Source organism: Drosophila suzukii, chromosome 2R, assembly GCF_043229965.1.
Source record: "Drosophila suzukii chromosome 2R, CBGP_Dsuzu_IsoJpt1.0, whole genome shotgun sequence".
In the NCBI taxonomy this organism is placed as follows: domain Eukaryota; kingdom Metazoa; phylum Arthropoda; class Insecta; order Diptera; family Drosophilidae; genus Drosophila; species Drosophila suzukii.
Window position 1 is genome coordinate 5,922,854 of NC_092081.1, and position 27,939 is coordinate 5,950,792.

Here is a 27,939-nt window from a genome sequence, read left to right on the forward strand (position 1 = left end):
GATTATTAAAAACATTATTTAAATTCCTGTTCTATGCATGTTATTTATAATAAAAATGAATATGTATTTAGCCAATGCTACATCATTAACCATATTATAATCTCTCTTAGTTGGAGAAAATGACTCCCGAATCCATTCCTCTCTCGCCCACTGTGCGTAATGTGAGCGCCGAAGTTTGAGCCAAGTTAACAATTTCATTCAACAACATGCAGTCGGAGCGTTAGAAAGTGCTTCCGGGTAACTGGTACATACGTGCATATTCTAGCGATCGCAAAAGAAAACTTTCGGTTCGGTTGGCTAAAAAGAAAAGTGTCAAGCTGCCCGGTGGGAAAATCCAAATCCTGCACTGGAAAAGCGGTCTTGAACCGGGACAGTAAACTGGAAGTGAGTGTGTGTATCCGTGGTAAATGGTTGACTGCCTCGATTTTCGGTTGTTTTTCGGCAACTCAAAAACCAGCCAGCAAGGTTGACTGAACTTGGTAGTTGGTAGATATGTAAGCCAAACTCCGTCGTGTGCAGTACATGGGTAATGTCGTATGTGTGCGTGTGTGGGCCTGTGATTCTTCGGCCTCAGTTACACTTTTCTTTTTCTTCTTTGGATTATTAATTCCCAACGTGTGAACGTTGGTAGGAGTGCTGGGAAAAGGGCAAAATGAAATCTGCTTAACGGCTAACTCGAGGCATCTTCGTGCCCAGTTCAATTGCCTAACCACGGTTAACACTTACAATGACAAAAAGTATAAGAAATTAACATCATTTGATTGAAACATCACTTACCTAAAAGATAAAACATTCAATTCCGAAACAGATTGTCGACCTCGACGTAATAATCTATAATATTTTATAGTTACTGAGGGAAAAATGCATAACTGATTAAAAGTATCACGTTAAACCTTAACTAACTTATCCCAGAATAACTTGGCAAAAACAAATAGATCGACTCAATATTAAAAAATATGCAAGCTTCGTTTATTCTTCGAAATCTAATAAGTCACGATCCCCATTTTATACATTAGGTATACATCATTTCGGCCATGACCGACAGCTTCTTGGGTATGTTGGCCATATTTTCGAGGTAGCAGGACAGCTCATCGACATTTACTTCGTCAGGGTTTTGAATCGGAGGTTGCGTTCCTTCATAGTGGATAATATTCTCCAGTTTATCGCATTCGCCTATCATGTTTTTAAAGTCATATGCATTTGACAGAGAAACTGTTGGGATCTGACTAAGCTTTTCCTGAGATACCTCTTCAACATTTTTTAAGTCAACGGTTTTCCGAGAAGCGGAAAGATCTTCGCACTCGTTTATCAGGCCCTTAAATTCGTACACATTACCAGAAACCATCTTCCTGCCCGTAACATTCACCCAGTTGGGTTCCTCCTCATCCTTCTCGATGATCGCGTTTTTATGAACCCAATCTAATCCATCAGCACGAGTTTTTCCATACAGACAGTGAACGCGAGGTTTTCGGAGCAGAAACTTTTGTTTCAAGGGTTGTTTCCTAACTCCTGTATCCTCCAATTGGATGTTGGATCCTATAGATGAGTCCGTTATGGGACCATTGAACTTGCCTCCTTCGATTGGATGGTCTGACATTTTCATCTTACTCAGCTCGAAGGACAACTTCTCTAAAGGCATCTTTACTAGTCTCTATGTTGCCAACAAGGAATGTGTGTCAATGTGTCTGATTTTGTAGATTGGTTTATGTGACCTATATCTGATTATCTTAGATGTGGGATGGGAAAGAATAGGAAGTATTATGAAAAGCCTATTCATACGGTCTTGGATTCCTTTCAGATCGATTCCGGAATTTCCATCGCCAGTCTGATTGAAAGATAACACAGACGAGAATGTCTTCGGATCGGTTTCACAAGTGAGTACATGCAATTAATTTGGTTCTATCTTATCGCCAATGGAATGCACAAGACTAATTAAACCTTTGAATCTCTTTTTTTTCAGGGCCGCTAAAGATGGGCTTTTGGATGTGCTGGCTGCAGCCACACGCAAGGACACGAATGCCAAGGATAGTGATTCAATGACGCCGGTCATGTGGGCAGCTTTCGAGGGTCGTTTGGATGCACTGCGTCTGCTATGCGGAAGGGGGTAGGTAACAGTATTTATGCCAGTTACTCGTAGAGTTAACGGGTATGTTGCATTCGTCGGGTAGTACGTATAATGTAGAAGAAGGCGTTTCCGACACTTTAGAGACGTCCGTCTGTCCGTATGAGCGCTGAGATCTCGGGAGCTATAAACGCTAGAAGCTGGATTAGAAAAAAGGAATGCAGATTCTAGAGGTTCCAGGGCAGCGCTACGCCCACTCTTACGACCAAAACCGCACAAGTTTGTGGCGCCCATATTTTTTAAGATTTAATTCCAAATTAAATTTTATTTTATTTGCTTTATTAATACCTACACACACGCAAAAAAATGTTTATAGTGACGTCACACCCAGTAGATAAAAAGTGTAAAATGCTAAAATGTAAAGTAGATATAAATGTTAAAAATCCTTGAAGTTTATCGAAGGTATTTTTATTTTGAACTTGGTTAACGGGTAACAGGAAACTCATAGTCGTGGCATTCGACTATAACGTTCCTTCCTGATGTATGTTCTATCCTTTCTGATAAAAATTTTCTTTTCTCTATTTCCGTCAGTGGTGACCCCGACAAATGCGATCAGTTTGGGAATACAGCCCTGCATTTGGCCTCCGCCAAAGGTCATTTGCATTGCGTTGACTTTCTGGTCAAATTCGGAGTCAACATCTATGCCTTGGACATCGATAAGCACAGTGCCAAGGATCTGGCGGCTATTAATGGCAGGGACGAGATCCTACGCTATTTGGATGTGGCCTTTACAAACTTTGAGGCAACTGAAAAGTAAGCTATACCTTTTAGTTATTCTTAGGGCCGTTTTCTCGTCCGAATGTTAATCTAAAAGTTGAGCTTAAGTTATAAACATTAAATGTGTTGAAAATCTAAGTCTAAACTCTACTTGTAGAAAAACGGCCTTTAGAGACGAAAAGACCAACCGAAGGCCATCTATTTTATGACAATCATCAACTCATTGATTTTTAATCCTTTAGAAAAAAGTCTAAGGCGCTGAAGGAGCTGGCCGAGAAGAACTGCGAGAAGCGTGTGCGGGAGTACATGAAGCGTCAGCAGCAGCAGCGGCAGGATCCCGACTACTCCGACCTCAGTCCTCCCAGTGGGGCCAGTAAGTCCGGAAACATGCTGTCCACACTCAAGCAGAAGATCTGGTCCAGCCAGGGCAACCTGAACAAGCCGCCAAGAGATCCGCCTCCGCCGGGGCCCACAAAGTTCAGCGACCTGGTGGGCAGTGGAAGCAGCAGCAGCGGGGGCTCCACAATAGCCAGTCGAGCGGGAACGGTCCAGAAGAGACCATCGCAACTGCAGAAGCAGCACAGCAGCACGTGTCCACACTCAAAGATTTCCAGCGACTCGGACGGAGGATTCAAGGTCCGCGAGTTGGAACCGGATGGCAAGCGGACCATTACTTCGTTGACGGGATTACAGCGGGACTCCGAAGTGATGTATGTGGGCACATTCAGTTCCAACGAGGAGAGCATCGGGAAGCGCGGCAAGATCACCGATGTTTTTGAGTGTATGGAGGCCGACGAGACGGATCACAATGACAACCGCAGTGGCTACAGTTCGGCATTGGCGCGTTCCTTCTCCCAACCGGATATCCTCGGAGATGGCCAGCTAAGCCAGGAACTAAGCGAGGAAGTGACCCTCCAGAGACCCGTAGGACTGTTCGACAGACCCACAATGTTGGGCAGCATTGCCTTTCGACGTTCGGTGACTGCTGCTTTGAGCCAGCTGCAACTGCACACGGACACTAGTTCCACATCCACTATGCGGAATGCGGGCAGCAATCCACCTAAGCCAAGAAATGGCGGTGGAAAGGGTCGTCTGTATCTGAACCTGTCGGATGATACGGATTCCGAGGGCGGCGGTCATGATATATACAGCGACGAGGACGACGACGATCGGGAGGCCGCCGGTAGTGCCTTGCAAAGATTTTTGGCCGTTTGGGCCCTGGAAGAATACCTGCCCGTGTGAGTACCTTAAATAAATCTCTAGTGTTAGATTGATAAACTTGTGCAACCCTTTGTAACAAGATTGTTTCTCGTGTTGAACTCAAACTAATTTCTCTTTTCCACGACAGGTTCCAGAAGCAAGAGATCGACCTGGAAACACTGATGCTGCTCACGGAGTCGGACCTCAAGTCCCTGGGTCTGCCGCTGGGCCCATTCCGGAAGCTCACCTTCGCCATCCAGGAGAGACGCAACGCCCTGGCCAATCCCGGTCCCCTCGTAGATAGTCGACTGTAGTTCTTGACCTATTTATTCTAATTTTCGTAATACTTCTTTACGTTCTATTAGCCTAATGTATATACTTAATTAAAGCATAAATATTATCACTCTAGTTCGCTGAGTTAGCCCGCCACCTGTTGCATCAGGTAGAGATTGGCGTAGGTCTTATTGAGGGCCATCAACTCGTCGTGGGTGCCTTGTTCCACCACCACGCCACGTTTAAACACGCAGATCAGATCCGCATTACGCACGGTGGTCAGACGATGGGCTATCGTCAGACAGGTGCGACCCGATCTTGCCTCATCCAGCGCCTGCTGTACCACCTTCTCGCTCTCCAGATCTAGCGCAGATGTTGCCTCGTCGAGGATAAGGATCTTGGGGTTCCTGACCAGCGCCCGAGCGATGGCGATGCGCTGCTTCTGGCCACCAGAGAGCTGCGAGGTCTTGCCCAGCCGAGTGTCGTATCCTTGGGGCAGGGCACTTATAAAGTTGTGGATATTGGACTTCTTGGCCGCCTCGATAATCTCCTGCATGGACACATCGTCGCGGAAGTTGTTGCCGTAAGCTATGTTCTCGGCAATGGTGCGATCGAAGAGCACGGGTTCCTGCGAAACCAGGCCCAGTTTGGAGCGCAGTGTGTCCAGCGGGAAGTCCGTGCTGGGCACTCCAGACAGATTTACGGACCCCGAAACAGGATCGTAGTAGCGGAGCAGCAGTTGCACACAGGTGGACTTTCCGGAGCCAGAAGGACCCACCAGAGCCACAGTCGTCGACTTTTTTATGGTGAGATTTAGGCCCTGCAGAATGGGGGTGCCCCTCCTCGTGGGATACTCGAAGCCCACGTTCTCGTAGACAATGTCTCCCTCGGATTTCTAAAAAGGCAAGCGGATAAAGACATTTGAGTATCAAACGATAGAAATCAGTAAAATGTAGACTCACCTCGACTGTGTTGTATGGACTCTGGGGAGGATTGGGCTGTGTAGAGGTGCGCTGGAAGAGATCCATCAGGCGGCCGGCGGATAGAATAGCATCATTTACATTTGGGGCATAGGCTAAGGCCTGTCCCAACATCCAGGAGCCAAAAATCAGCGCTTCGGCCACCTTGATGATGTCCGCGTAGTCTATTCGGCCCTCTGACACCAGAATACCACCATAATACAGGGAGATGCCGTAGGCTAGGTAAGGAGCCGCCTGTCCTAGAGCAAAAACCAGACCTCGGAAGCGAACCTTACGCTTACAGGCGACGTCTACACGATCGATCTGCTGGACGTACTGCTCCAAGACCTGCCGTTCCAGGCAAAGACCATTCACCGTTCGGATATTGGTAATAGCTTCGACGGCTACCTGAGAAGCCTCCTCGATGGATGCCTTAGCTTCCTGGGCGCTCTTCATGATGAAGCGACCCTCCAAGTAAATGGATAAGCAGAGCAATGGGAGGGAAACCAAGGTGAGGAGCGTCTGTTGCCAGGAGAAGACGAAACCGACGACCATGCCGACCACAAGAGTGGACATAGCCTGAAGCATGGTACCCACACGAGCTCCAGTTGCCTGGAAAAATGGAAACAAATTGTAAGAAATAATAATATTGCTTTTTATAGAACCCGCTAGATGCTTAAAATTCCGCTTAAGGTGTCTAAAAGTATGCTACAATGTATCTTAAATTCAAAAACAGACTTTTACACACTTTGATTGATATGATTTTCTGAGCTTCGTAACTTACCCCCTGGACGTTGGAGCAATCGCTAGCCAGTCGAGAGCACAGGGCTCCCACCGAGTTCCGCTCGTCATCGAAGTACGCAATATCCTGACCCACAATCGTTCCAAAGGCGCGTTTGCGCAGGCGCGTTGTCATCTTCACGCCGGCCGTTGTGAACATGTAGGTCTGCAGCATGTTGCCCAATCCGGCCATCAAGCCAATGCCAACAAAGATCATAGAGATTTTCAGGACCTCGGATCGCACGACGTCATCGTCACCGTTCGACATGATACCAAAGAAGTCACCAAAGAAGAGACCCCAAAGCGGGAAGTTTGCGCCATGCATCACGGAGGCGATACCGCCCACAACGAGGAATCGCCATTCCGCGGAGTTTAGTTTTATCAGCTGTATAAAGGACACCTTGGGCACTACTTCATTCTTCCTCCTCTTGTCGTGACGCTGCGAACGACCTGTATAAGGAATGAGTTCCATTTTGTTATTAAATGCGTTGATATAGAACGTATGTAATTTTAAAAATCGTATATAACTTCTGAAATTTTTAATAAATATTTAAGTAAAAATAAATTAAGCTTTAAATTATGCGCTTAAATTACTACGATTCTGTTTTAAATAAACATCGTCCTTATAAACAAATTGTAGGATATTAGTATCCCAAAGTGTTTACAATACTGATCACATTATTATGGATCTTAGAGAATTATAGATACTTTTACTATATGTTTAAAGAACATTTAATTAGGATAAAGATTTATTTTTTTTCACAATCGAATGGAAGCAATTCGCAAATGTAATTTCGGTACTGATCAGTGGTCGCCGGCAGAAGCATTGTGTGTAGCCCATGGGACAAATTTTCTCTATCAACGCTTTGCTGCAGCTTTTACGTTATACTTTTCCAGGCATAGAGAAGTTTAGATTCTAAAGTGTTTAAAAACAAATCAGCCTTACCATCAAGCTTAGAACATTGATTTCGTATCTGACTTCTGGTACTTACGCTTGCGTCGCGTGCTGGCTCTGAACCCGCTGTCCCTGGAGCTGCCCGAAGTGTTCAGCTCGGGCTCCTCGTCCTCCTCCTCGTCCTCCTCGTCGTCATCGGTCTCCTCGTCGGACAGGTTCTGCGACTTCTGCAGAGGTCGCCCGACCACCGCTCCCTCATCCGCCTCGGTGGCCTCCTTGCGCTGGGTGATGTTTACCAGATCGCAGTAGAGGCCCCTTCGTTCCATCAGCTCCTCGTGGGTGCCCTGCTCCGCCACCACGCCGTCCTTGAGGAAGACGATCTTGTCGGCGTTGGTAATGGTGGACAGTCGATGGGCCACCACCAAAGTGGTGGGTCCCTGGCTGGCCAGCTCCAGGGCACTCTGCACCCGCTTCTCGGAGGTGGGATCCAGTGCGGAGGTGGCCTCGTCCAGGAGCAGCACTTGCGGCTGCCGCACCAATGCCCGGGCAATGGCTATCCGCTGCTTCTGGCCACCAGAGATCTGGGCCCCCTTCTCGCCCACCTGGGTGTCGTAGCCCTTGGGCAGACGACTGATGAAGTCGTGGCAGTTGGCCGCTCGCGCCGCCTTCTCGATGTCCGCCTGAGTGGCCGATGGTCTTCCGTATCGGATGTTCTCGCCAATGGTGGTCGCGAAGAGAACCGGTTCCTGGCCCACCACTCCGATCTGCGATCGCAGCCAGCCCACATTCAGTGTGCGCAGATCCCGTCCGTCCAGTTTGACGCTGCCCGCCTCGGGGTCGTAGAACCGCTGCACCAGCTGGATGAGGGTGCTCTTGCCGCACCCAGAAGCTCCCACGAAGGCCACTGTCTGACCCGGAAGCACATCGACGGTAAGACCCTTGAGGATCTCCACATCTGGGCGGGCGGGGTAGCGGAAGCGGATGCCCTCGAATCGAATGTGTCCGGTGGTGCTTTCCGGCCTGCTTCCCTTCTCGTCCATGGGATCCACCTGCGACGGGCGATCGATGATGTTGAACAGGGTCTGTCCAGCTGCCGTGGCCACGGCTATGGCTTCCACATGGAGAGACGCGAAGCCAAGATTCTGGGCACCCACGATCACAGTGAAAAGGATGATAACCAAAACGGCAGGGGTGTAGACACGATCGGGGAGACCACGCTCATCCAGGATGAGGGTCACTCCATACCAGATAGCCAGGGCATTGCAGAGGTAGATGACCACCCAAGAGAGGGAGTTTCCCAAGCCTGAGTAGAGACCCTTCTTGCGTCCAGTGTTCTCTGCTGGAATAAGTAGCTTTTCAAAGCGAGCTTTCTCCTTCTCCTGACCACTAAAGGCGAACACGGTGCGAATCCCACTGAAGACCTCCTCTGCCACGTTGGCCGCATCGGAGTAGGACTTCAGTTCCTTCTCCGCCAGAGATCCCTGGAGTCGGGCGACCATACTGGTGGCTGCGATGATGAAGGGCACACAACTGAGGACGACTAGGGTGAGCTTCCAGCCGTAGACGAAGGCGGAGACTATTCCAATCACAAAGGTCATGGTCAGGAAGGTCACAATCACCACCTTCTCGCCAATGCCCTCTTTGAGCTTGTCCAGGTCTCTGAAATGACCGAGGAAATTGTTTAAAAATCTAAATTATAAATGAAACAAGAGGGAATTAACTTCGGCAAGCATTATACATTTTTAGTTTTTAAAGATTTTTACTTTCTTTAGTTATATTAAAAAAAAATGTTTATTTAAAATTAACACGAGTTTTATGAGGATTTTAGTGGCGGATCCTGGATTAGGTTACGGAGTAAATTGGGTTTTTCAGAACAACATTTTTGTAGCACGTTTTTATAATACCGCAATTTTTTTAATGTTTCATCAGAGAGAAATATATCCCCCAAATACTGTAACAGGTACTTTTCAACGAATCTAGTACACCCATTTACTCTACGAGTAACCAAACCATGCGACAAAAAAATCGAAAGGTATTGCAAAAACTTAAAGGATTGCATACCAAGGAAAAAGTCCAACAGGCTTGGGAGAAAGGGAGGTGAAAGCGTAATTGTGAAAATGTAATTTCGATTTTTTCACGTCGAATCCCATCTCATTTGATAAAGTCCGATGCTTCGTTTAAAAGTTATGTCAAGAACGAAATGTGGGTGTCTTTTCGAATGACAACAATTTAGGAAGTGGATAGATTAGTTCATCAGTTTTTTACCTCGTTAAGAGGTGTTTTTGTTTGATATATTTACTTTATGGAATCGGAAACAGTCTCTTCCATCTGTTACATACCTTCCAACTAACCTAATACACCCTTTTACTCTTCAAGTATCAAGTATAAAAGCACCGAAGCTACATATTTATAACACTTTTGTTTTGTATTGATATTTTGGTCATTTCTATGCGAGCTATAGGATTTAGTTGATATATATAATACTAGATATTATATACTACCTCCAATAGGTTTCATCCCGATAACTTAAAAACTGAGAGCTCACGGAAAGACGGACTTTGTTAGATCGACTCGTTTAGTGATGTGGATCAAGAATATATATACCTTAAACATAGGTCGGAAACGTCGCCTTAACTGCGTTGCAAACTTCTGACTGAAATCATTATACCCTCAGCAGGTGTATAAAAATGTTAGTTATGAAAAAACTGAAAACGTAAATTTATCGCTCAATCAAATCAAATGGAATGGAATAATTAATTATTTTAAGTAACCCCACGTGTCTTCCCAAAAAAATGGGTCTTGATTTCAGTTGTGCAATCACAAACTTATCCCATCATTATAAAGCATGTTGATCATAATAAATCAGAATGCTAATGTGATTGGGTAATTCTGTATTTCGCTAATAAATATTCAAGTGATATGGATTTTTATTAGTATAATATTATCACGATTATTTGGATCAAGTAACACCTGGAAGTTCAAAGTATCTGTGGGAAACTCACTCTGTCATTTTGCTGGCAAAGTTGGAGCCCGAACTGGTGTCGTACCAGGCGATATCCTGGCGCAGCATGGCCTCCAGGAAGAGCTTTCGGATGCGATCAATCTGGTTGAGGGCGATCCTATTGGCCAGGTCAACGGCGATTGTGATGAGCAGGAACATGGCAACGGATCCCACGAGACTGCCAATTCCAAAGGCTGTGGCGTCATCGATGATGGCCTGTTTGTTCTCCTCTTCACTGGCATTTGTTCTGAAGGAAACAGATATTATAAAACCATCCTGATTGTCCACTGTGTTTTAGGGACTCACAGTTGCTTGCCGCCACCAAACATTGTGAGGGCAAAGGTGGGCGAGGAAGTGCCCACGCCCACTGTGCGGTCCACGAGCAGGGATGTAAATTCTGCATAGATGATCAAGAAGAAGGGAATAAAAACGGACGCCCCAGTGGCCACCAGCAGACTGAATACAATCAAGCAGCGCTCACATGCAGTTGAGTATCTAAACTTTGTAAAAGAGATAGAAAGGGATAAAGAACATCCTTACGTAGGAGCAGGTATAATCACTACTCACCAGATCAAAGTAACTGTACTTTTTGGTTGAGCCTTCACCAAGGACCGATCCTTCCTTTGCCTGAAAGTCAAAAGCCTGTGGCAGCTTTGAGTCCTCCTTTTTCGCCATTGTGTATGTTTATCGTAAAGTGTCTAAATACTCGCTATATCAACACTTATAAAAAATAGTGTAGTAAAAATAATATTTATTTTAATAAAATTACGTCAATAAAAACATATCATAATAACATTTGCATTTTAAAATCGTTAAGTTAACTATAAATTATAGTTAATAAATACCTCAATAGATGAAAAACTTAGCAAAAACTATTTAAATTTAATATGAAATTCTTGGACTCACTACGCTTTTTTATCAGTGAATAAAGCATAAGAACAATGTATGCAATGTGATATCTTTAGACAGAATCGGGGCTTATAATTTAGATTCTGTAAATTAAAATAGCTAACAACACTGCTTTATCTACCAAATCAGCTATAAAAGCTAGTCTACTATCCCAAACTATAATCCAAACAATGGATATCAGTCCACTAATGGCAAAAATATTATCTCAGGAAAGTTACTGAAAAGATTGTCAAAAGAATTTATTTATTTTATTATATAAAGCTGACTTAAAGTTAAAACTATAAGCCAATTGGTAAATAGAGCACTTGCGACTAAGGTGTTCATCTCTTCTGGGGTGACAAAGAGGTTTAATGGCTTGGTAGGGATTTCGATGGCGTTTATAGGTTTATCTCAGTGGAAGGTTTGCGTTTTATGTTGGAATAATGAAGAGAATTTGTTTATGGTTTTTATGGTAGAGGGGTAATAAGAGTAGTTGATTGTGCTAGTACAGGATTTTAATGCGGAGAGGTAGTTTATAGTTCTGTATTTACTGCTTTTACTGTTGTTGCCAAGTTGTAATTCTAAGCAAATTGTTATATTATTATTAAAAATTATTATATTATCTATAGTGCTTGGGAATTTCAATTTTCTTTTGGACATTTCTGAAAGTTAGCTAGAGGGTTGTCGTATGGGTTTAGTAGCATTTTTTGTTAGGGGTTTTTATACCCGTTACTCGTAGAGTAAAAGGGTATACTAGATTCGTCGGAAAGTATGTAACAGGCAGAAGGAAGCGTTTCCGACCCCATAAAGTATATATATTCTTGATCAGGATCACTAGCCGAGTCGATCTAGCCATGTCCGTCTGTCCGTCTGTCCGTCTGTCCGTCTGTCCGTCTGTCTGTCCGTCCGGATGAACGCTGAGATCTCGGAAACTATGGGAGCTAGGCTATTGAGATTTGGCGTGCAGATTCCTGAGCTTATTACGCAGCGCAAGTTTGTTTCAGCACAGTGCCACGCCCACTCTAACGCCCACAAACCGCCCAAAACTGTGGCTCCTACAGTTTTGATGCTAGAATAAAAATTTTAACTGAAATGTATTGTTCTCATCAATACCTATCGATTGACTCAAAAAAAAGTTTGCCACGCCCACTCTAACGCCCACAAACCGCCCAAAACTGTGGCTCCTACAATTTTGATGCTAGAATAAAAATTTTAACTCAAATGTATTGTTCTCATCAATACCTATCGATTGACCCAAAAAAAAGTTTGCCACGCCCACTTTAACGCCCACAAACCGCGAAAACCTGTGACGCCCACAATTTTCATGCTAGATATAAAAATTTTAACTGAAATGTATTGATCTCGTCAATACCTATCGATTGGTTAAAAAAAAAAATTTACCACGCCCACTCTAACGCCCATAACGCTTAAATCTGTATACCGCCGGTAGGTGGCGCATTTTAATCTCGCTTTGCTGCTTGCATATCTCTATTTAGCTGAGTAACGGGTATCTGATAGTCGAGGTACTCGACTATAGCGTTCTTCCTTGTTTTATATTTATTGGTTGGTGTTGATTGATTGATTTGGGTAGTTTTTAAGTTTTTATGTTATTTAGTGTGAGACCTAGGATTCTTGTGTTATCTGTTTCGGAGATAATTAAGGAGCCGGCTTTTATTTTAGGTTTGGAGATGTATTTGCGACAAATGTGATGCCATTATTCTATGGAGAGGGATGAACCTGAATAAACACACCATTCGTTAATTTGATTGAATAAAGACGTGAGGTATGTAGGGTTTTTTTATAATTTGTTTAACGAATCAATAAGTCTGCGTAGGCTGAGAATTTTAATTGCTTTTTGAGGGAGATTATTTTTGTGAGTGAGAAGGATAATTTAGAGGGGGAACCATATGGGATGCCATTGTTGAGGGTGAAGTTATTGGATAAGGTTATGCCGTTTTAAACTTTAATTTTCCTGTTTTCCATGCAGTTGATGAATTTGAGATTAAATTACTATTTTGTAGAAAGCTTTGGAGAGGGATAAAGTTGCTAGGTGGTCTATGTATAATAGACTATCTGGAACAGATTTTCCTCGATTTTAAATTTGAATTGGTTCCTGTTAATGAAATTGTTGGTTAAAGCAAACCACCACAGCATTTTTGTTATTATTTTGACTGAGACTTTTGAACAGGCATGGTTTTTTAGCAAGCGTCTTTTGAGAATCCTAGACAATTAGATTCCTATTGATTTATTACTATTCCACAACTTTATGTTTTCAAAAAATGTTCTTTTCATAATTTGAGAAAAGTTCAGGAAGCACCACTCAATTAAGGTACTCAATAACTCATTTGAGGTTTGACTCTTACTTAGCACGTGCCGGTATTTCAGGGACTCTTAAGTTACTGATTGAACTCGCGATCGGTTAAAGAATCTATATCGTTTCTTAAAGTCTCAAGTCTGAAGCCGACGAGTGCGCGATCTGAACTGATCAACCATCCACTCGACTGGTTGCGACGAAAGCTCGGTTCCAGAATCTCGGGTCTCGGGTCGGTCATAAGCCCCATCGTATAACTAATCGGGATTCCCATGGCAACCACTTTCCACTCGGCCACCGAACGGACAATGCTGGTTTCAGACCCTATTCTATAACAACCCAAAAAAAACTTTGTACATTCTCTAGCTAATGCAGATTGGACAGATTTAATAGGTGCCATTGATTCGGCGTTACGCTTGGATGTTTTCTCGGCTCGTAAGATCGGGGAACTAACCTAGAAGAAATCTGTATCTGTATCGCGTGCGAATGTCGTGATTCATCTCGCCGATCTGGTTTGTCGTGAGATACCTGGAAGCGTGTTAGCGGCATTCTCACGTTCATACGTAAGAATTCAAAATGATTGGGAATAGTTCCTTGGGTAAGCACAGTGCCAAGGATCTGGAAGCTATTAATGGCAGGGACGAGTTCCTGACCTTTTTGGATCAGGTCTTTACAAGCTTTGAGGACCAAAAGACCATCCTTAGATCAACTATTTTATTGTCTCCATATACAATCCGATATTTTACTTTACAGAAAAAGTCTAAGACCCTGAAGGACCCTGTCCGAGAAGAGCTGCGAGAAACGTGTACGGAAGATCGACTTGTATACATTGAAGCTGCTCACGGAGTCGGAACTCAAGTCCCTTGGCTTTCTAGGTCCATTCCGTAAGGAGAGACGCAACGCCCTGGACAGTCCCGGTCCCCTCGTAGACTGTCGAAAGTAATTTTGGCTTATTTATTCTATTTTTCGTAATACTTTAACACGTTCTATTAGCCTAATGTATATACTAAATTAAAGCCTAATCATTATCACTCCAGTTAACTGAGTTAGCCCGCCACCTGTTGCATCAGGTAGAGATTGGCGTAGATCTTATTCAGGGCCATCAACTCGTCGTGGGTGCCGTGTTCCACCACCACGCCGCGTTTGAACACGCAGATTAGATCCGCATTCCGCACGGTGGTCAGACGATGGGCTATCGTCAGACAGGTGCGACCGGATCGCGCCTCATCCAGCGCCTGCTGCACCACCTTTTCACTCTCCAGATCAAGCGCGGAGGTTGCCTCGTCGAGGATGAGGATCTTGGGGTTCCTGACCAGCGCCCGAGCGATGGCGATGCGCTGCTTCTGGCCCCCAGAGAGCTGTGAGGTCTTTCCCAGCCGAGTGTCGTATCCTTGGGGCAGGGCACTTATAAAGTTGTGGATATTGGACTTCTTGGCCGCCTCGATAATCTCCTGCATGGACACGTCGTCGCGGAAGTTGTTGCCGTAAGCTATGTTCTCGGCAATGGTGCGATCGAAGAGCACGGGTTCCTGGGAAACCAGGCCCAGCTTGGAGCGCAGTGTGTCCAGCGGGAAGTCCGTGCTGGGCACTCCGGACAGGTTTACGGACCCCGAAACAGGATCGTAGTAGCGGAGCAGCAGTTGCACACAGGTGGACTTTCCGGAGCCAGAAGGACCCACCAGAGCCACAGTCGTCGACTTTTTTATGGTGAGATTTAGGCCCTGCAGAATGGGTGTGCCCTTCCTCGTGGGATACTCAAAGCCAACGTTCTCGTAGACAATGTCTCCCTCGGATTTCTAAAAAGGCAAGCAGATAGAAAAAAATGTATGAGTATCAAACGATAGAAATCAGTAAAATGTAGACTTACCTCGACTGTGTTGTATGGACTCTGGGGAGGATTGGGCTGTGTAGAGGTCCGCTGGAAGAGAACCATCAGGCGGCCGGCGGATAGAATAGCATCATTTACATTTGGGGCATAGGCCAAGGCCTGTCCCAACATCCAGGAGCCAAAAATCAACGCCTCGGCCACCTTGATGATGTCCTCGTAGTCCATTCGGTCCTCTGCCACCAGAATGCCACCATAGTACATGGAGATGCCGTAGGCCAGGAAAGGAGCCGCCTGTCCCAGAGCAAAAACCAGACCGCGGAAGCGAACCTTGCGCTTGCAGGCGACATCTACACGATCGATCTGCTTGACGTACTGCTCCAAGACCTGACGTTCCAGGCAAAGACCATTCACCGTTCGGATATTGGTAATAGCTTCGACGGCGACCTGAGAGGCCTCCTCGATGGATGCCTTAGCCTTCTGGGCGCTCTTCATGATAAAGCGACCCTCCAGATAGACGGACAAGCAGACCAAAGGGAGGGTGACCAGGGTGAGCAGCGTCTGTTGCCAGGAGAAGACGAAGCCGACGACCATTCCGACCACGAGAGTTGCCACAGCTTGAAGCATGGTGCCCACTCGAGCTCCGGTGGCCTAAAAAATAGAAGCAATTGGTTATACAATTGTAAGACTATAGAACTATGAATTGTATTTTATAGAATACACTAGTTATTTTAAATCCCTTCTTAAGGTGTCTAAAAGTATACTTAAATATATCTTAAGGTCGAAATACAGATGTAGAAATCCCGAAACACGTCATCATTCTACATTATACTTTTAGACACTTTGATTGATATGAATTTCTGAGCTTCGTAACTTACCCCTTGAACGTTGGAGCAATCGCTAGCCAGTCGAGAGCACAGGGCTCCCACCGAGTTTCGCTCGTCATCGAAGTACGCAATATCCTGACCCACAATCGTTCCAAAGGCTCGTTTGCGCAGGCGCGTTGTCATCTTCACGCCGGCCGTTGTGAACATGTAGGTCTGCAGCATGTTGCCCAATCCGGCCATCAAGCCAATGCCAATGAAGATCATAGAGATTTTCAGGACCTCGGCTCGCACCACATCATCGTCACCGTTCGACAGGATACCAAAGAAGTCACCAAAGAAGAGACCCCATAGCGGGAAGGTGGCGCCATGCATCACGGAGGCGATACCGCCTACAACGATGAATCGCCATTCCGGGGAGTTAAGTTTCATCAGCTGTGTGAAGGATACTTTGGGCACCACTTCCTTCTGCTTCTTCTTCTTGCTGCGACGCTGCGAACGACCTGTAAAAGGCATGAGTTCCATTGTTTTATTAAATGCGTTGCTATAGAACATGTTTTAAAATATATTCCAATAATATTAATCATCGAGAACAATTACTTTATGAGCTTACTTTATGATTTTATGTTATAAACGTGTTGTAAATAATTGTATCCTAAACTTAGAAAATAAGTATCACTATGTTTAAAGCATAGGATAAGGATAAGGATAAAGAAAGTAAGATATTTTTTTTCTCAGTGTCGAATGAAGGCAGTCCTCAATTGCAATTTTCCTATAGAATAGAGGTCGCCAGCAGAGAGTTACACACGAGCCCATGGGACACACATTCTCTCTGCCACCGCTCTGCCGCCGCTTTGTCAACACACAGTATAGAATAGTATAGAATAAGTCAATCACTAACACAAGCAAAATCTCAACAAGTTATCAATTGTTCAGCTCTTGCTAAGACTACTAATATAGATTACTCTAGATTCTAAAGTGTTTAGAAACAAATTAGCTTTACCATCAAGCTAGAACATTGATGTTGTATCTGACTTCTGGTACTTACGCTTGCGTCGCGTACTGGCTCTGAACCCGCTGTCCCTGGAGCTGCCTGAAGTGTTCAGCTCAGGCTCCTCGTCCTCCTCCTCATCCTCCTCGTCGTCATCGGTCTCCTCGTCGGACAGGTTCTGCGACTTCTGCAGAGGTCGCCCGACCACCGCTCCCTCATCCGCCTCGGTGGCCTCCTTGCGCTGGGTGATGTTTACCAGTTCGCAGTAAAGGCCCCTTCGTTCCATGAGCTCCTCGTGGGTGCCCTGCTCTGCCACCACGCCGTCCTTGAGGAAGACGATCTTGTCGGCGTTGGTGATGGTGGACAGGCGATGGGCCACCACCAGAGTAGTGGGTCCCTGGCTGGCCAGCTCCAGCGCACTCTGCACCCGCTTTTCGGAGGTGGGATCCAGTGCGGAGGTGGCCTCGTCCAGGAGCAGAACTTGCGGCTGTCGCACCAATGCCCGGGCAATGGCTATCCGCTGCTTCTGGCCACCAGAGATCTGGGCCCCCTTCTCGCCCACCTGGGTGTCGTAGCCCTTGGGCAGACGACTGATGAAGTCGTGGCAGTTGGCCGCTCGCGCCGCCTTCTCGATGTCCGCCTGAGTGGCCGATGGTCTTCCGTATCGGATGTTCTCGCCAATGGTGGTCGCGAAGAGAACCGGTTCCTGGCCCACCACTCCGATCTGCGATCGCAGCCAGCCCACATTCAGTGTGCGCAGATCCCGTCCGTCCAGTTTGACGCTGCCCGCCTCGGGGTCGTAGAACCGCTGCACCAGCTGGATGAGGGTGCTCTTGCCGCACCCAGAAGCTCCCACGAAGGCCACCGTCTGACCCGGAAGCACATCGACGGTGAGACCCTTGAGGATCTCCACATCTGGGCGGGCGGGGTAGCGGAAGCGGATGCCCTCGAATCGAATGTGTCCGGTGGTGCTTTCCGGCCTGCTTCCCTTCTCGTCCATGGGATCCACCTGCGACGGGCGGTCGATGATGTTGAACAGGGTCTGTCCAGCTGCCGTGGCCACGGCTATGGCTTCCACATGGGGAGAGGCGAATCCCAGATTCTGGGCACCCATGATAACAGCGAAAAGGACGATAACCAAAACAGCAGGGGTGTAAACGCGATCAGGAAGGTCACGCTCATCCAGGATGAGGGTCACTCCATACCAAATGGCCAGGGCCATGCAGAGGTAGATGATCAGCCAAGACAGGGCGTTTCCCAAGCCTGAGTAGAGACCCTTCTTGCGTCCAGTGTTCTCCGCCGGAATGAGTAGCTTGCCAAAGCGAGCATTCTCCTTCTCCTGACCACTGAAGGCGAACACGGTGCGAATCCCACTGAATACCTCCTCTGCCACGTTGGCCGCATCGGAGTAGGACTTTAGTTCCTTCTCGGCCAGCGATCCCTGAAGTCGAGCCACCACACTGGTGGCTGCGATGATGAAGGGCACACAACTGAGGACGACTAGGGTGAGCTTCCAGCCGTAGACGAAGGCGGAGACTATTCCAATCACAAAGGTCATGATCAAGAAGATCACAATCACCACCTTCTCGCCAATGCCCTCCTTGAGTTTGTCCAGGTCTCTGAAAGCGGCAAAATAACCGAAGACATTTTTAAAAAACGAAAACGCAAATGTATCTATCACTCAAAACAAATAGCATGGAATAATTAATTATGGTAAATCAATCTCGAGTGCCTTACCAAAAAAATGTTTACGATTGTAGTTGTGTAATCACAAACTAGCCCCATCATTAAAAAGCATGTTGATTATTATAAATGAGAATGCTAATGTGATTGGGTAATCGTAATATGAATGAATGAATATTTAAGTGATATGGCTTCTGATTATAATAATATTATGTCGATTATATGGATCAAGTAACACCTGGAAGTTCAAAGTATCTGTGGGAAACTCACTCTGTCATTTTGCTGGCAAAGTTGGAGCCCGAACTGGTATCATACCAGGCGATATCCTGGCGCAGCATGGCCTCCAGGAAGAGCTTTCGGATGCGATCAATCTGGTTGAGGGCAATCCTATTGGCCAGGTCGATGGCGATTGTGATGAGCAGGAACATGGCAACGGATCCAACAAGACTTCCAATTCCGAAGGCGGTGGCGTCATCGATGATGGCCTGTTTGTTTTCCTCGTCACTGGCATTTGTTCTGAAGGAAACAAGTATTATAAAACCATTTTGGATGTCCACTGTATTAAAGGGACTCACAATTGCTTTCCGCCACCAAACATTGTGAGTGCAAAGGTGGGCGAGGAAGTGCCCACGCCCACTGTGCGGTCCACGAGCAGGGATGTGAATTCTCCATAGATGATCATGAAGTAGGGAATAAAAACTGAAGCACCAGTGGCCACCAGCAGACTGACTACGAACAGGCAGCGCTCACATGTAGTTGAGTATCTGAACTGTGTAACCGAGACAGGGAAGGATAAAGAACATCCTTACATTGAAGCAGGTATAATCACTACTCACCAGGTCAAAGTAACTGTACTTTTTTGTAGTGCCTTCACTAAGGACCGATCCTTCCTTTGCCTGGAAGTCACCAGCCTGTGGCAATTGTGAGTCCTCCTTTTTCGCCATTGTATATGTTTATAGTAAAGTATCTCAATAATCGCTGTAGCAATAAAGAATAAGAACAAAGTAAACAATCAGTTAACAACACTTTGCGCTGGCCTGATATCTTTGGTTTGAATTGGGGTCTATAATTAATAGTCTATCAATTAAAACATTTGACCACAAGAACAAATGGGTGTGTAATTTTTTTGCTGTGCTTTATCTACCGAATCAGCTATAAAAAGTCAGACCACGACGAAAACATTATCTCAGGAAAGTTAGTGAAAAGATTGTCAAATCAATTGTAAATAAAAATAAACAGTGCTTTTAAATTTAGATTTCGATTTAGTTATAAATAATTATTCAAATTATTGGTTTTTTATTATAATTCTCTTTTCACAATTCCAGATAGGTCCGTTTTGCTTGCACTGTTAGATTAATTTCTGGCACTTAATTAAATGGAAATAAATGTATCTAAACATCTTTGGAATACGTTATTAATATACCATTAAAAATATTATTCCAAATAGATGTAGCACCATTTATCACGCTAAAGTGTGTGATAATTAATGTATCTCTACGTAGTACATAAAATATTGCAAAAGTTATTAAACGCGGTGCAAAGGGCTGATTAATCAGCAAAAACAATTTTCCCGAGTCAATTTAAGGAAATTAGTTCGATTGCGCGAATAAAAAAAGCATCCATAAATGAATAAATTAGCCGCAATTGGAAAGCGAGATATTTTCTTGTTTATTGCGATTGTCAATTGTGAACGGCTAGCACCAAATACCCAAGGAAGTGGGTAAAGCCCGCATCTCAGCTGCACTTAGACAGTCTTCGGTTCAATCTGATTCACTTGTTGAGAAAGTAGCACTCATTAAGGTCTCTCAATAACTCAATTAAAGTTCACATGCTGTATGACACTTACTTCACACGTGCCGATCTTTCGGGAACTCTTAAATTACTGATAGAACACGCGATCGGTTGAAGAATCTATATCGCTTCTTGGCCTTTCAGCACTGGGAAGTGCAGAGACGTCTGAAGCCGACGAGTGCGCGATCTGAACTGGACAACCATCCACTCGACTGGTTGCGACGACAGCTCGGTCCCAGAATCTCGGGCCTCGGGGCGGCCATAAACCCGATCGTATAACTAATCGGGATTCCCCTGGCAACCGCTTGCCACTCGGCCACCGAACGGTCAATACTGGTTCCTGGCCCTATCCTGTAGTAACCCAAATAGAGCTCTATACCTGCGCTAGCTAATGCAGATTAGACAGATTAGATAGGTGCCATTGATTCGGCGTAACCCCCAGACGTTATAGTCACCTAACCGGTATTTATTTAGTTGCATCTTTACATGCAGAGGAGTCGTCGGACTTAAGGCCTAAACTAAACAGGCTGAGCGTAATCCATTTGCGCGCATGGTTTTCCCCTCATGAGCGGTTTTTTACGCAGAATTCGTAAGATCGGGGGACTAACCGAGAAGAAATCTCTATCTGTATCGCGTGCGAAAGCCGTGATTCATCTCGCCGCTCAGGTGTGCCGTGAATTACCTGGATCTTAAAGCGTGGTAGCGGCATTCTCACGCTTCCCAGCGACTTCCCCAATCCAAATATATTTAATCGAGTTGTTTATGCGCAAGATTTCACCATTTCTGTAAGGCAATACGATTGGTCAAAACTGAAAACTTTCCGAAGGGACCCTTTTTCAATCTAATCGTCACTTGTAAGTACTCTTATTGCCCATAGCCACAATCAAATAAATTATATGTGCTTATATCAAATAACAAACACATCCAGTGAGGTGTTTTTTGCAAGTCAGATAAGTCGAATTGTAGCCAATTTAGACAAGGTTTTTCGAATAGATAATTGCGGCATGGTCTGGTGTTTTCGACCATTTGCCATCTGCTGGTGAAATAATTGTGCTGACACTTGAAATCGACGCCATAAAAATGTTCTCTTGGTTACGGACCTAGTTCAATTCGGCAATGTTATCTCTAGTTAACCGAATTGTTATTCTAAAAATTCGTGCATATTTATAGACGTGGGAAGTGAATGGGACGAACTCATATATCAATTTAAAGCGAAAGTGTTTCTTACTTGCAAACTGTTTACTTACGGCTTTAATAATGTTAATCTGACTTTTGGCTTTGTTTTTTTCAAACCATTAATATTAAATGCGTTCCAATTATTCATATCAGCAATGCATTTTGTCTGGCAAGATCTGTTTTATTTTTCTTAATGTTTTGGAACTGATAGGACCTTATAATCTTAAGTAAAAAAAGTGTTTTTTTAAGATCTTAGGTTCCAAAAACATTTAAACCTAATAATAATTAATGTTTATGAGCTCAGTTGTTAGCCATGTGGTAATTTTTAACTATTCTATTAAAACTGGCTATAAAATTATTTATTTCCTAACCTAATAAAAATATTAGCTACATAATACGCTCTTAAAACTTTTATAAGCTGTGTAATAAAAATAAAATATTCATAGTGGACCTTCCTCTTCTGCCAGTGTACTTTCAGAAAACAAATCATGACGTCGTCGGTTAAATTTACTCTTACCTGCTCTCTCATTTTCTCCCTTCTCTTTCGTCTCGTGTTGGCGTCGACAAAAAACCAGAATCGTTTTAAGAAATCTTGTGTTGACCAATAACGGGTAGTTGTGGGAAATGCCTGTTTGGTCTAATCATAAACCGCATATGGGTTCAAGGAAGTTTCAAACCTATGTAGTTCTTGGCTGGAAATACAGCGTTTTTAGCTCCGCTCATTAAACTACCTTTTATATTCTACGTGATACAATTTTATTTTGACCTTAAGCTTCCGTACCCGTAAATCGTTTAGTCAACATCTACTAATTGTAATTTAGCGGGTAAAGCGGAAGAGATCTGGGATTTATGGTTTTGCATATAAGATTTGTACACATTCGTCTATATGAATAATTCGTCAGTGCTTTTGGTTCAAGCTAGTTGGTTTATTATGACTTAAAGAATCTTTACAAAGCTGAAAAAAACGGCTCAAGAATACCAAAAGTATTAACAGATTTTCGGCAATAGTAGTAAATTCTACTACTTAATCGATTATCAACATAACAATAGGGTTGTCAATTATTGTAAAGATATAACATCTTGCAGATTTTATTATAAGTTTGTAAATATCACAAGGTAGATAGAAAAAACTCCGAAATTCTCATAAAGGTTAAAAATTTTCTTTAATGCGTTTAAATCAAGTTGAATTCTTATAAAATAGTTGTTTAATAAACTCAATTTGACATTTCTCTTCTCACCATTTTGTTTTGATATTGGGAACGTTGAACCCAAAATGTACTAACACGTGTTTTAAGATCGAATGTTCTCAATTCAAGAACAATGTGCTTGAATTTTTCTCTCTGTGCATGCAAATCTTAAAAATACTTGCATTATTAAGCTACTGTAAAGATAAAAGGTTTTTAAGCACAATCTGAAACAGACGATGATATCTAAACGGCAGTCATTTAATAAATAATACGTAAGTACAGAACGTAAATAGTTTCGTAAACAACTTAAACAGTGAATAACATATGTGTTTAGTGAAATAATAAATGTATATAGTGCATAAGTAACTCCTTGGGGTAATATATAATAAATAGTTTTATTTACTTAGTAACTTTATGCAGGAAATGATTTGGTTCTAGTTAAGTTCTCTGGTAATTCCGCGTTAGCTGCACTTGGAAATTTTTAAAACTTTGGATATGTAGATGGCATTTTAAATTGATAATAAATGTAACTATTTAGTAGTTTAAAAGCTTTTAAAAATAAGTATAGTATAGTATCATGTCGTTGGATGGTTTCGTTGCTTTCAGTTTTCATATTAAATACGATTATATAGGTTGTCTTCAATATACCAAACGGATGGCCTGTTGTCTGTGAAAAATGTCACTCCTAACCAGGACTTCGTAGCTGCTCAGCCGGATCTCTTGACCTCCGTACGGGATTTGTAGGCATCGGTTGTAGGTTTCAATCACGCCGGGAGTAAGACTTCCGCAGTAATGACCCCGTCCAATGAAAAGCGGTTCTCCGCCAGGGGTCCTTCCGGCCACAACTGCTCCGGGTGGAACGTTTCCGTCGTAGGACGGCACCCAATGGTATTTGCCCTTGCCCACCAACATCTGGTACGAGGGCTCTACGATCTCACGGCCTCCGTGGGCTATATAGGCACATCCCCGGCTGGGAACCGCCTTGCCGGGAACATGGACACCTCGGTAATAGGCTCTGCACACCAACAACTGCTCCATGTTGCTGTCGTGACCTCCAACCACGGCATCTGGGGAGTAATAGTACCCCGGTTCAGCTGACACCCAAACGTCATAGTTGTTGCCATAGCCATAGGCATCATATGCCGGAGCACCCGCACATTCAGCCGGAGTATAGGAGGAGCATCCTGCTTCGTAGGGATTATAGGTGGAAGCTGGTGTAAAGGATGGTCCTACGGGAACGGATACTGCAGTGACCTCTGCGGGAACAAAGGAAGGTGCTGGCGCCACGGAAACCTCTGCGGGGGTGAACGATGCAGGGGGAGGTGGCATCACCAGGACTCCTCCTGCAGGCGGTGTTGGAGTGGGACGAGGCATCACCATCACACCTCCAACCGGAGGCAGTGGATCCGGTGTGGGTGTATAGGCCGGAGGCCTGTCAGTCAAGGGAAAAGGCATGGATCCTAGATCAGGATAGGGATACGGCTTGGCAGCTAGAGGAGGAGCCATCGCCGGCGGGAAAGGTGGTGGCGGCGGGGTGAGCGGACACTTTTCCGGCTCTTCTAGTGGCGGAGGAGGAGGCAGTTGCCAACCCGGAACCACTCGACGCTCCTCCACAAGAATCTCGTAGGAATCAAGGCGACGTTCTGCTCCACGATAGGCAATGAACAGGGCGCGGTGGACGGAGGAGATCTTGCCGATGATCAGGTGACCCTCATAATGCCCACGACCAATGTACACCGGTTGATCCAGCGAAGTGCGTCCGCAGAGGACCGCGTTTTCGGGTATAACATGGTCGTAGCACTTGATCCACACCAGATTCTGGCCGCACAGCACCTCAAAGATGTCCTTGGGCAGGGCCTCGCCCCGCTGCGAAATGAATCCCAGCTGCTTGCTGGGCACCACCTTGCAGACCAACATGTCGCCCTCGTGCTCCGCCCTGCCCACGTAAATCATGGCGCCGTCCTCATCGTTGCCGCCCACCACCGCCTCCTCGGGAAGGGAGGAGTAGGCCGAAGATTGCACCCACTTGTAGGCTGAAAAAGAAAATGAGAATGAATGAATAAAAAAACTAAAACAAATGCATTTATAGCAATCATTAAAATTAAAATTATACAAGTCCATTGTATTCAGTGATATTAAAATTAGCATTTTGGAACACATTTAATTATAATAAATGTTTTTAGGCAAATACATATAGTCCTCCTTGACGTAAGCATTTGTGAAAACATTTACTTATACTTCTTTGGGAAATCGGATATTCACTGATAAATTTTTAATTGATAGCTTTTTTTAATAAATGTATGTCTGATCAATCTTCTACGAAACAAAGCGCCAAAATCTATCATATGTACACACTTATTTACACTCAGAACAAATATTTGTTTGACAACATTTTTTAACTTAAGAAATATGGACTATAGATGGTATCGAAGATGTATATGTCATTCTGTAATATTAACTGGTAGTTGATATTTTCTTAGAGGTAATAAGAAGATAGGGATATTATAAGGAAGTGACATAAAATATAAACCATCTTATCTTAGATCATAAATATTGTAAAATTCGATTGATGCAATCATTAATTAGCTAATTGATTAGGTATCAAACCTGTTTTAAAATTCGATTGATGCAATATTTATAATCAATCTTCTACAAAACAAAATATCAACTATAACAAACCTACACATGGACTGGACTAAATATAGGTATACGAAGGCAAAAGAGTAACATAAACTAAACATTAAATTGGTATATGCTAATGTTGCTTTGTTAGAGTTTATAATAAGATAGGGATATTATAAGGAAGTGACATAAATTATAAACCATCTTATCTTAGGTCATACATTTTTTAAAACTCATATGCTACATTCATTAATTAGGTAACTGAATAGGTGTAATACCAATCAATAAGTGTACTTGTAGATTTAGATTGCACTCTCCACATAAATACATAGGTAATACTACCAGGTAGGTGGATTTGTTAAGTTTTCAAGAGCACAAAGTGTAAACAAATTTCTTGGGTGTTGACAGTCAGTTTATTGTGTGCGATTACAGTTTGATCTGGGCTAAATGCTTATGGTATTTATAGGGATCCGTTCCGTTGGGGCTTATTGCCTGCAGAGGACCTCGTACGAGTTGATGCGGATCTCCCGACCACCGTAGGGGATATAGAGGCAACGCTGGCTGGCCGAGATCAGACCGGGAGTCAGGCTTCCCTGGTAATGGCCTCGTCCGTAGTACAGGGGCTCTCCGTTGCGGGCGCGTCCCGTGGAAACGGCGTTATGGGGAATATGGTGGCCAGCATGGGCCCAGACATATCCTCCGCCGGTGAGCACCTCGTAGCTGGGCTTCTGGAACTCGTAGCCGCCGAAGCAGACGTAGGCGGTTCCCTTGCTCGGCACCACCTTGGCGGGCAGCATTTCGCCCTCGTGCATCGCCCTTCCGGCGTAGATGGGTGTACGGTCGGAGCCGTGTCCGGCGATCACTGCTCCCGGAGGCGTGTAGCTGGGTGAGGCAGCCACCCACATGTCATGCTGCTGCTTGATGAGCACTTCGTAGGTGTTGATGCGCACCTCCTGACCGCCAAAGGGCACGTACAGGCAGCCGTGCGAGGGATGAACCTTGCCCACCGACAAGCTGCCCGCATGATGTCCTCGTCCCACGTAGAGGGGCTCTCCTGTGCGGGTCGTGCCACTCCTCACCGCATTCGGGGGCACTCCGCCACTGGCACTGGGCACCCAGGCGAATCCCTGGCCCACCAGCACCTCGTAGTGGGTCTTCTGGTGCTCCGCACCGCCGTAGGCCACGTAGGCGCAGCCCTTGCTAGGAACGACCTTGGCCGGAAGGTTCTCGCCCTCGTGAAAGGATCGACCCACATAGATGGGCGTGCGGTCCGAGTCGTGGCCACCGATCACCGCGTAGGGGGGCAGGGGGGAGTGGGGAGACGAGTGCACCCAGGTGTTTTCTGCAAGGAGAGAGGCGGTAAGGCGATAAGCTTGGTACCACGCGATAAGATAACCTATCCATACACAGAGAGAAAACTGCGAGTACAGCTGGGAAAGGTGTAATTTAGTTACTTGGCAAACAAGTAGTTTAGATTTTTAAACTATATCTGTTATTAACTAGTTAAGATACTAATTTTTCTGGTTGTTAGTTTGCTGTATATATACTAGTTACTCTTATTTATCTGTTTGTCAAGTTCGACTAAAAGTATGCAAGAAGATTTTACTTGAGACGGTATCAAAAGCTAAACATTTAACGTCATCTTACAATCACTGTATCATTAAAGGTGGATATAAAGTACATATTTCAGATTGAATTACCAGATAACACTGAAATGATTCATTGGAACTCATACTCTGCTAGCTTTTTCTCTGTGTAGATATTTGGCTTGCTGTTCGATTTTTTGGTTTGGGTGGTCTGGGACGGGGATCAAGTGGGATTTGGGGGTTCACAGAGGCGTAGGGTTGCACCCTGGGCTCACTGCACTCGTCCTACCAACGGTCACAATTGCTCCTGGCTGCACGGCGCCTGGAAGAGTGCAAAGAAAGGCGGAGAACCGTAAAAGTCACTCAATGCTCTTTGCATGGGGGGGGGGAGGTTTGGTGTCTGATACACAGAGAAAAAATAACAAGGCCACCACAATAGGTCAGAAATTGTGTATTTTTTCGCCCGTAAATAGGGTTTTTTTTGCACACACACCAATACGAAGAAATGAAAAATAATCTTATCATATTTGTGATGATGTTCATTTAGAAAGTTTTTAAAACTTCTGGAAGCATTTTTAGATATTTTAAAGTAATAATTTCGTTTTCATTTGGCTTAGAAGCTTTTATAAACACACTTGTTTCAAAATCTCTACATGCTTTATAAAATTATTTTTGCTGGTGAATATTAATAATTTTGATTTCATTTGTTTTATAACCTTTTATAAACACACTGGTTTCCAAAACTCTATATGCTTCGCCACCACGCTCGGACTAACTTTTTTTTTTGCAGGTGAATATGACGATTTGTGAGATTCTTTTTCGCATTTCAGCGCTTACTCATTCGACTTACCCATTGTGTGTAATTTAATGATAAGGGGTTATTCCTCCTGGGAAATTGTATTTTATATATATTCGCTTTCTTTTCCTCCACGAAGCGTCTGCACAGACTGAGGTTGGCCTTTTCACTAAAACGTTGGATCGCAGTAGCCTGGCGTTTAAAAACAGACCCAGACCGATTTGTCACCGCCTCTTATCGTCGAGCTTTTATCTATCAATTCGTATTTGTATTGAAAAACAAGTGAAATTGATATTGGGGTCTATGATATCT

General features: G+C 44.5%; 6 protein-coding genes across 10 annotated transcripts; 1 reads left to right on the top strand and 5 right to left on the bottom strand.

Annotated features, from left to right (window-relative positions):
* The first annotated feature begins 183 nt into the window (after nucleotides 1-183).
* On the top strand, nucleotides 184-4,447 carry Sans (SAM_USH1G_HARP domain-containing protein Sans). 3 transcript variants are annotated; one of them, XM_070994737.1, is made up of 6 exons: nucleotides 184-390; nucleotides 1,799-1,874; nucleotides 1,961-2,104; nucleotides 2,654-2,875; nucleotides 3,082-4,077; nucleotides 4,188-4,447. In XM_070994737.1, the coding sequence occupies exons 2-6, from the start codon at nucleotides 1,852-1,854 to the stop codon at nucleotides 4,351-4,353; spliced, it is 1,551 nt and encodes a 516-aa protein (XP_070850838.1). In that variant the 5' UTR covers nucleotides 184-390; nucleotides 1,799-1,851; the 3' UTR covers nucleotides 4,354-4,447. The 3 variants fall into 3 exon arrangements, with proteins under 3 accessions (XP_070850838.1, XP_016941169.3, XP_065719266.2); XM_017085680.4 differs by having other exon boundaries at nucleotides 184-384; XM_065863194.2 differs by having other exon boundaries at nucleotides 218-244.
* LOC108018181 (uncharacterized) lies at nucleotides 946-1,805 on the bottom strand. Its single transcript, XM_017085681.4, has one exon. It carries the CDS (start codon nucleotides 1,637-1,639, stop codon nucleotides 1,013-1,015), a length of 627 nt encoding a protein of 208 aa, XP_016941170.3. The 5' UTR covers nucleotides 1,640-1,805; the 3' UTR covers nucleotides 946-1,012.
* Nucleotides 4,349-13,294, bottom strand: Mdr49 (Multi drug resistance 49). Of its 2 annotated transcripts, XM_017085679.4 has the most exons (8): nucleotides 13,199-13,294; nucleotides 10,515-10,667; nucleotides 10,254-10,447; nucleotides 9,949-10,194; nucleotides 7,044-8,605; nucleotides 6,056-6,501; nucleotides 5,275-5,883; nucleotides 4,349-5,207 (listed from the first exon to the last, which is right to left on the bottom strand). In XM_017085679.4, the coding sequence occupies exons 2-8, from the start codon at nucleotides 10,620-10,622 to the stop codon at nucleotides 4,458-4,460; spliced, it is 3,915 nt and encodes a 1,304-aa protein (XP_016941168.4). In that variant the 5' UTR covers nucleotides 10,623-10,667; nucleotides 13,199-13,294; the 3' UTR covers nucleotides 4,349-4,457. The 2 variants fall into 2 exon arrangements, with proteins under 2 accessions (XP_016941168.4, XP_065719263.2); XM_065863191.2 differs by lacking the exon at nucleotides 13,199-13,294 and having other exon boundaries at nucleotides 10,254-10,442; nucleotides 10,515-10,644.
* Nucleotides 13,295-14,085: 791 nt separating this feature from the next.
* Nucleotides 14,086-20,472, bottom strand: LOC108018174 (multidrug resistance protein homolog 49). The gene is made up of 8 exons (XM_017085672.4): nucleotides 20,316-20,472; nucleotides 19,306-19,447; nucleotides 19,045-19,238; nucleotides 18,740-18,985; nucleotides 16,844-18,405; nucleotides 15,850-16,298; nucleotides 15,014-15,622; nucleotides 14,086-14,942 (listed from the first exon to the last, which is right to left on the bottom strand). The coding sequence occupies exons 2-8, from the start codon at nucleotides 19,411-19,413 to the stop codon at nucleotides 14,193-14,195; spliced, it is 3,918 nt and encodes a 1,305-aa protein (XP_016941161.3). The 5' UTR covers nucleotides 19,414-19,447; nucleotides 20,316-20,472; the 3' UTR covers nucleotides 14,086-14,192.
* Nucleotides 20,473-22,865: 2,393 nt separating this feature from the next.
* Nucleotides 22,866-27,784, bottom strand: LOC108018239 (uncharacterized). The gene is made up of 2 exons (XM_017085765.4): nucleotides 27,682-27,784; nucleotides 22,866-24,656 (listed from the first exon to the last, which is right to left on the bottom strand). The coding sequence occupies exons 1-2, from the start codon at nucleotides 27,683-27,685 to the stop codon at nucleotides 23,263-23,265; spliced, it is 1,398 nt and encodes a 465-aa protein (XP_016941254.3). The 5' UTR covers nucleotides 27,686-27,784; the 3' UTR covers nucleotides 22,866-23,262.
* On the bottom strand, nucleotides 25,636-27,789 carry LOC108018240 (uncharacterized). Of its 2 annotated transcripts, XM_017085766.3 has the most exons (3): nucleotides 27,682-27,789; nucleotides 27,121-27,153; nucleotides 25,636-26,587 (listed from the first exon to the last, which is right to left on the bottom strand). In XM_017085766.3, the coding sequence occupies exons 1-3, from the start codon at nucleotides 27,683-27,685 to the stop codon at nucleotides 25,731-25,733; spliced, it is 894 nt and encodes a 297-aa protein (XP_016941255.3). In that variant the 5' UTR covers nucleotides 27,686-27,789; the 3' UTR covers nucleotides 25,636-25,730. The 2 variants fall into 2 exon arrangements, with proteins under 2 accessions (XP_016941255.3, XP_016941256.3); XM_017085767.3 differs by lacking the exon at nucleotides 27,121-27,153.
* Nucleotides 27,790-27,939: the final 150 nt, after the last annotated feature.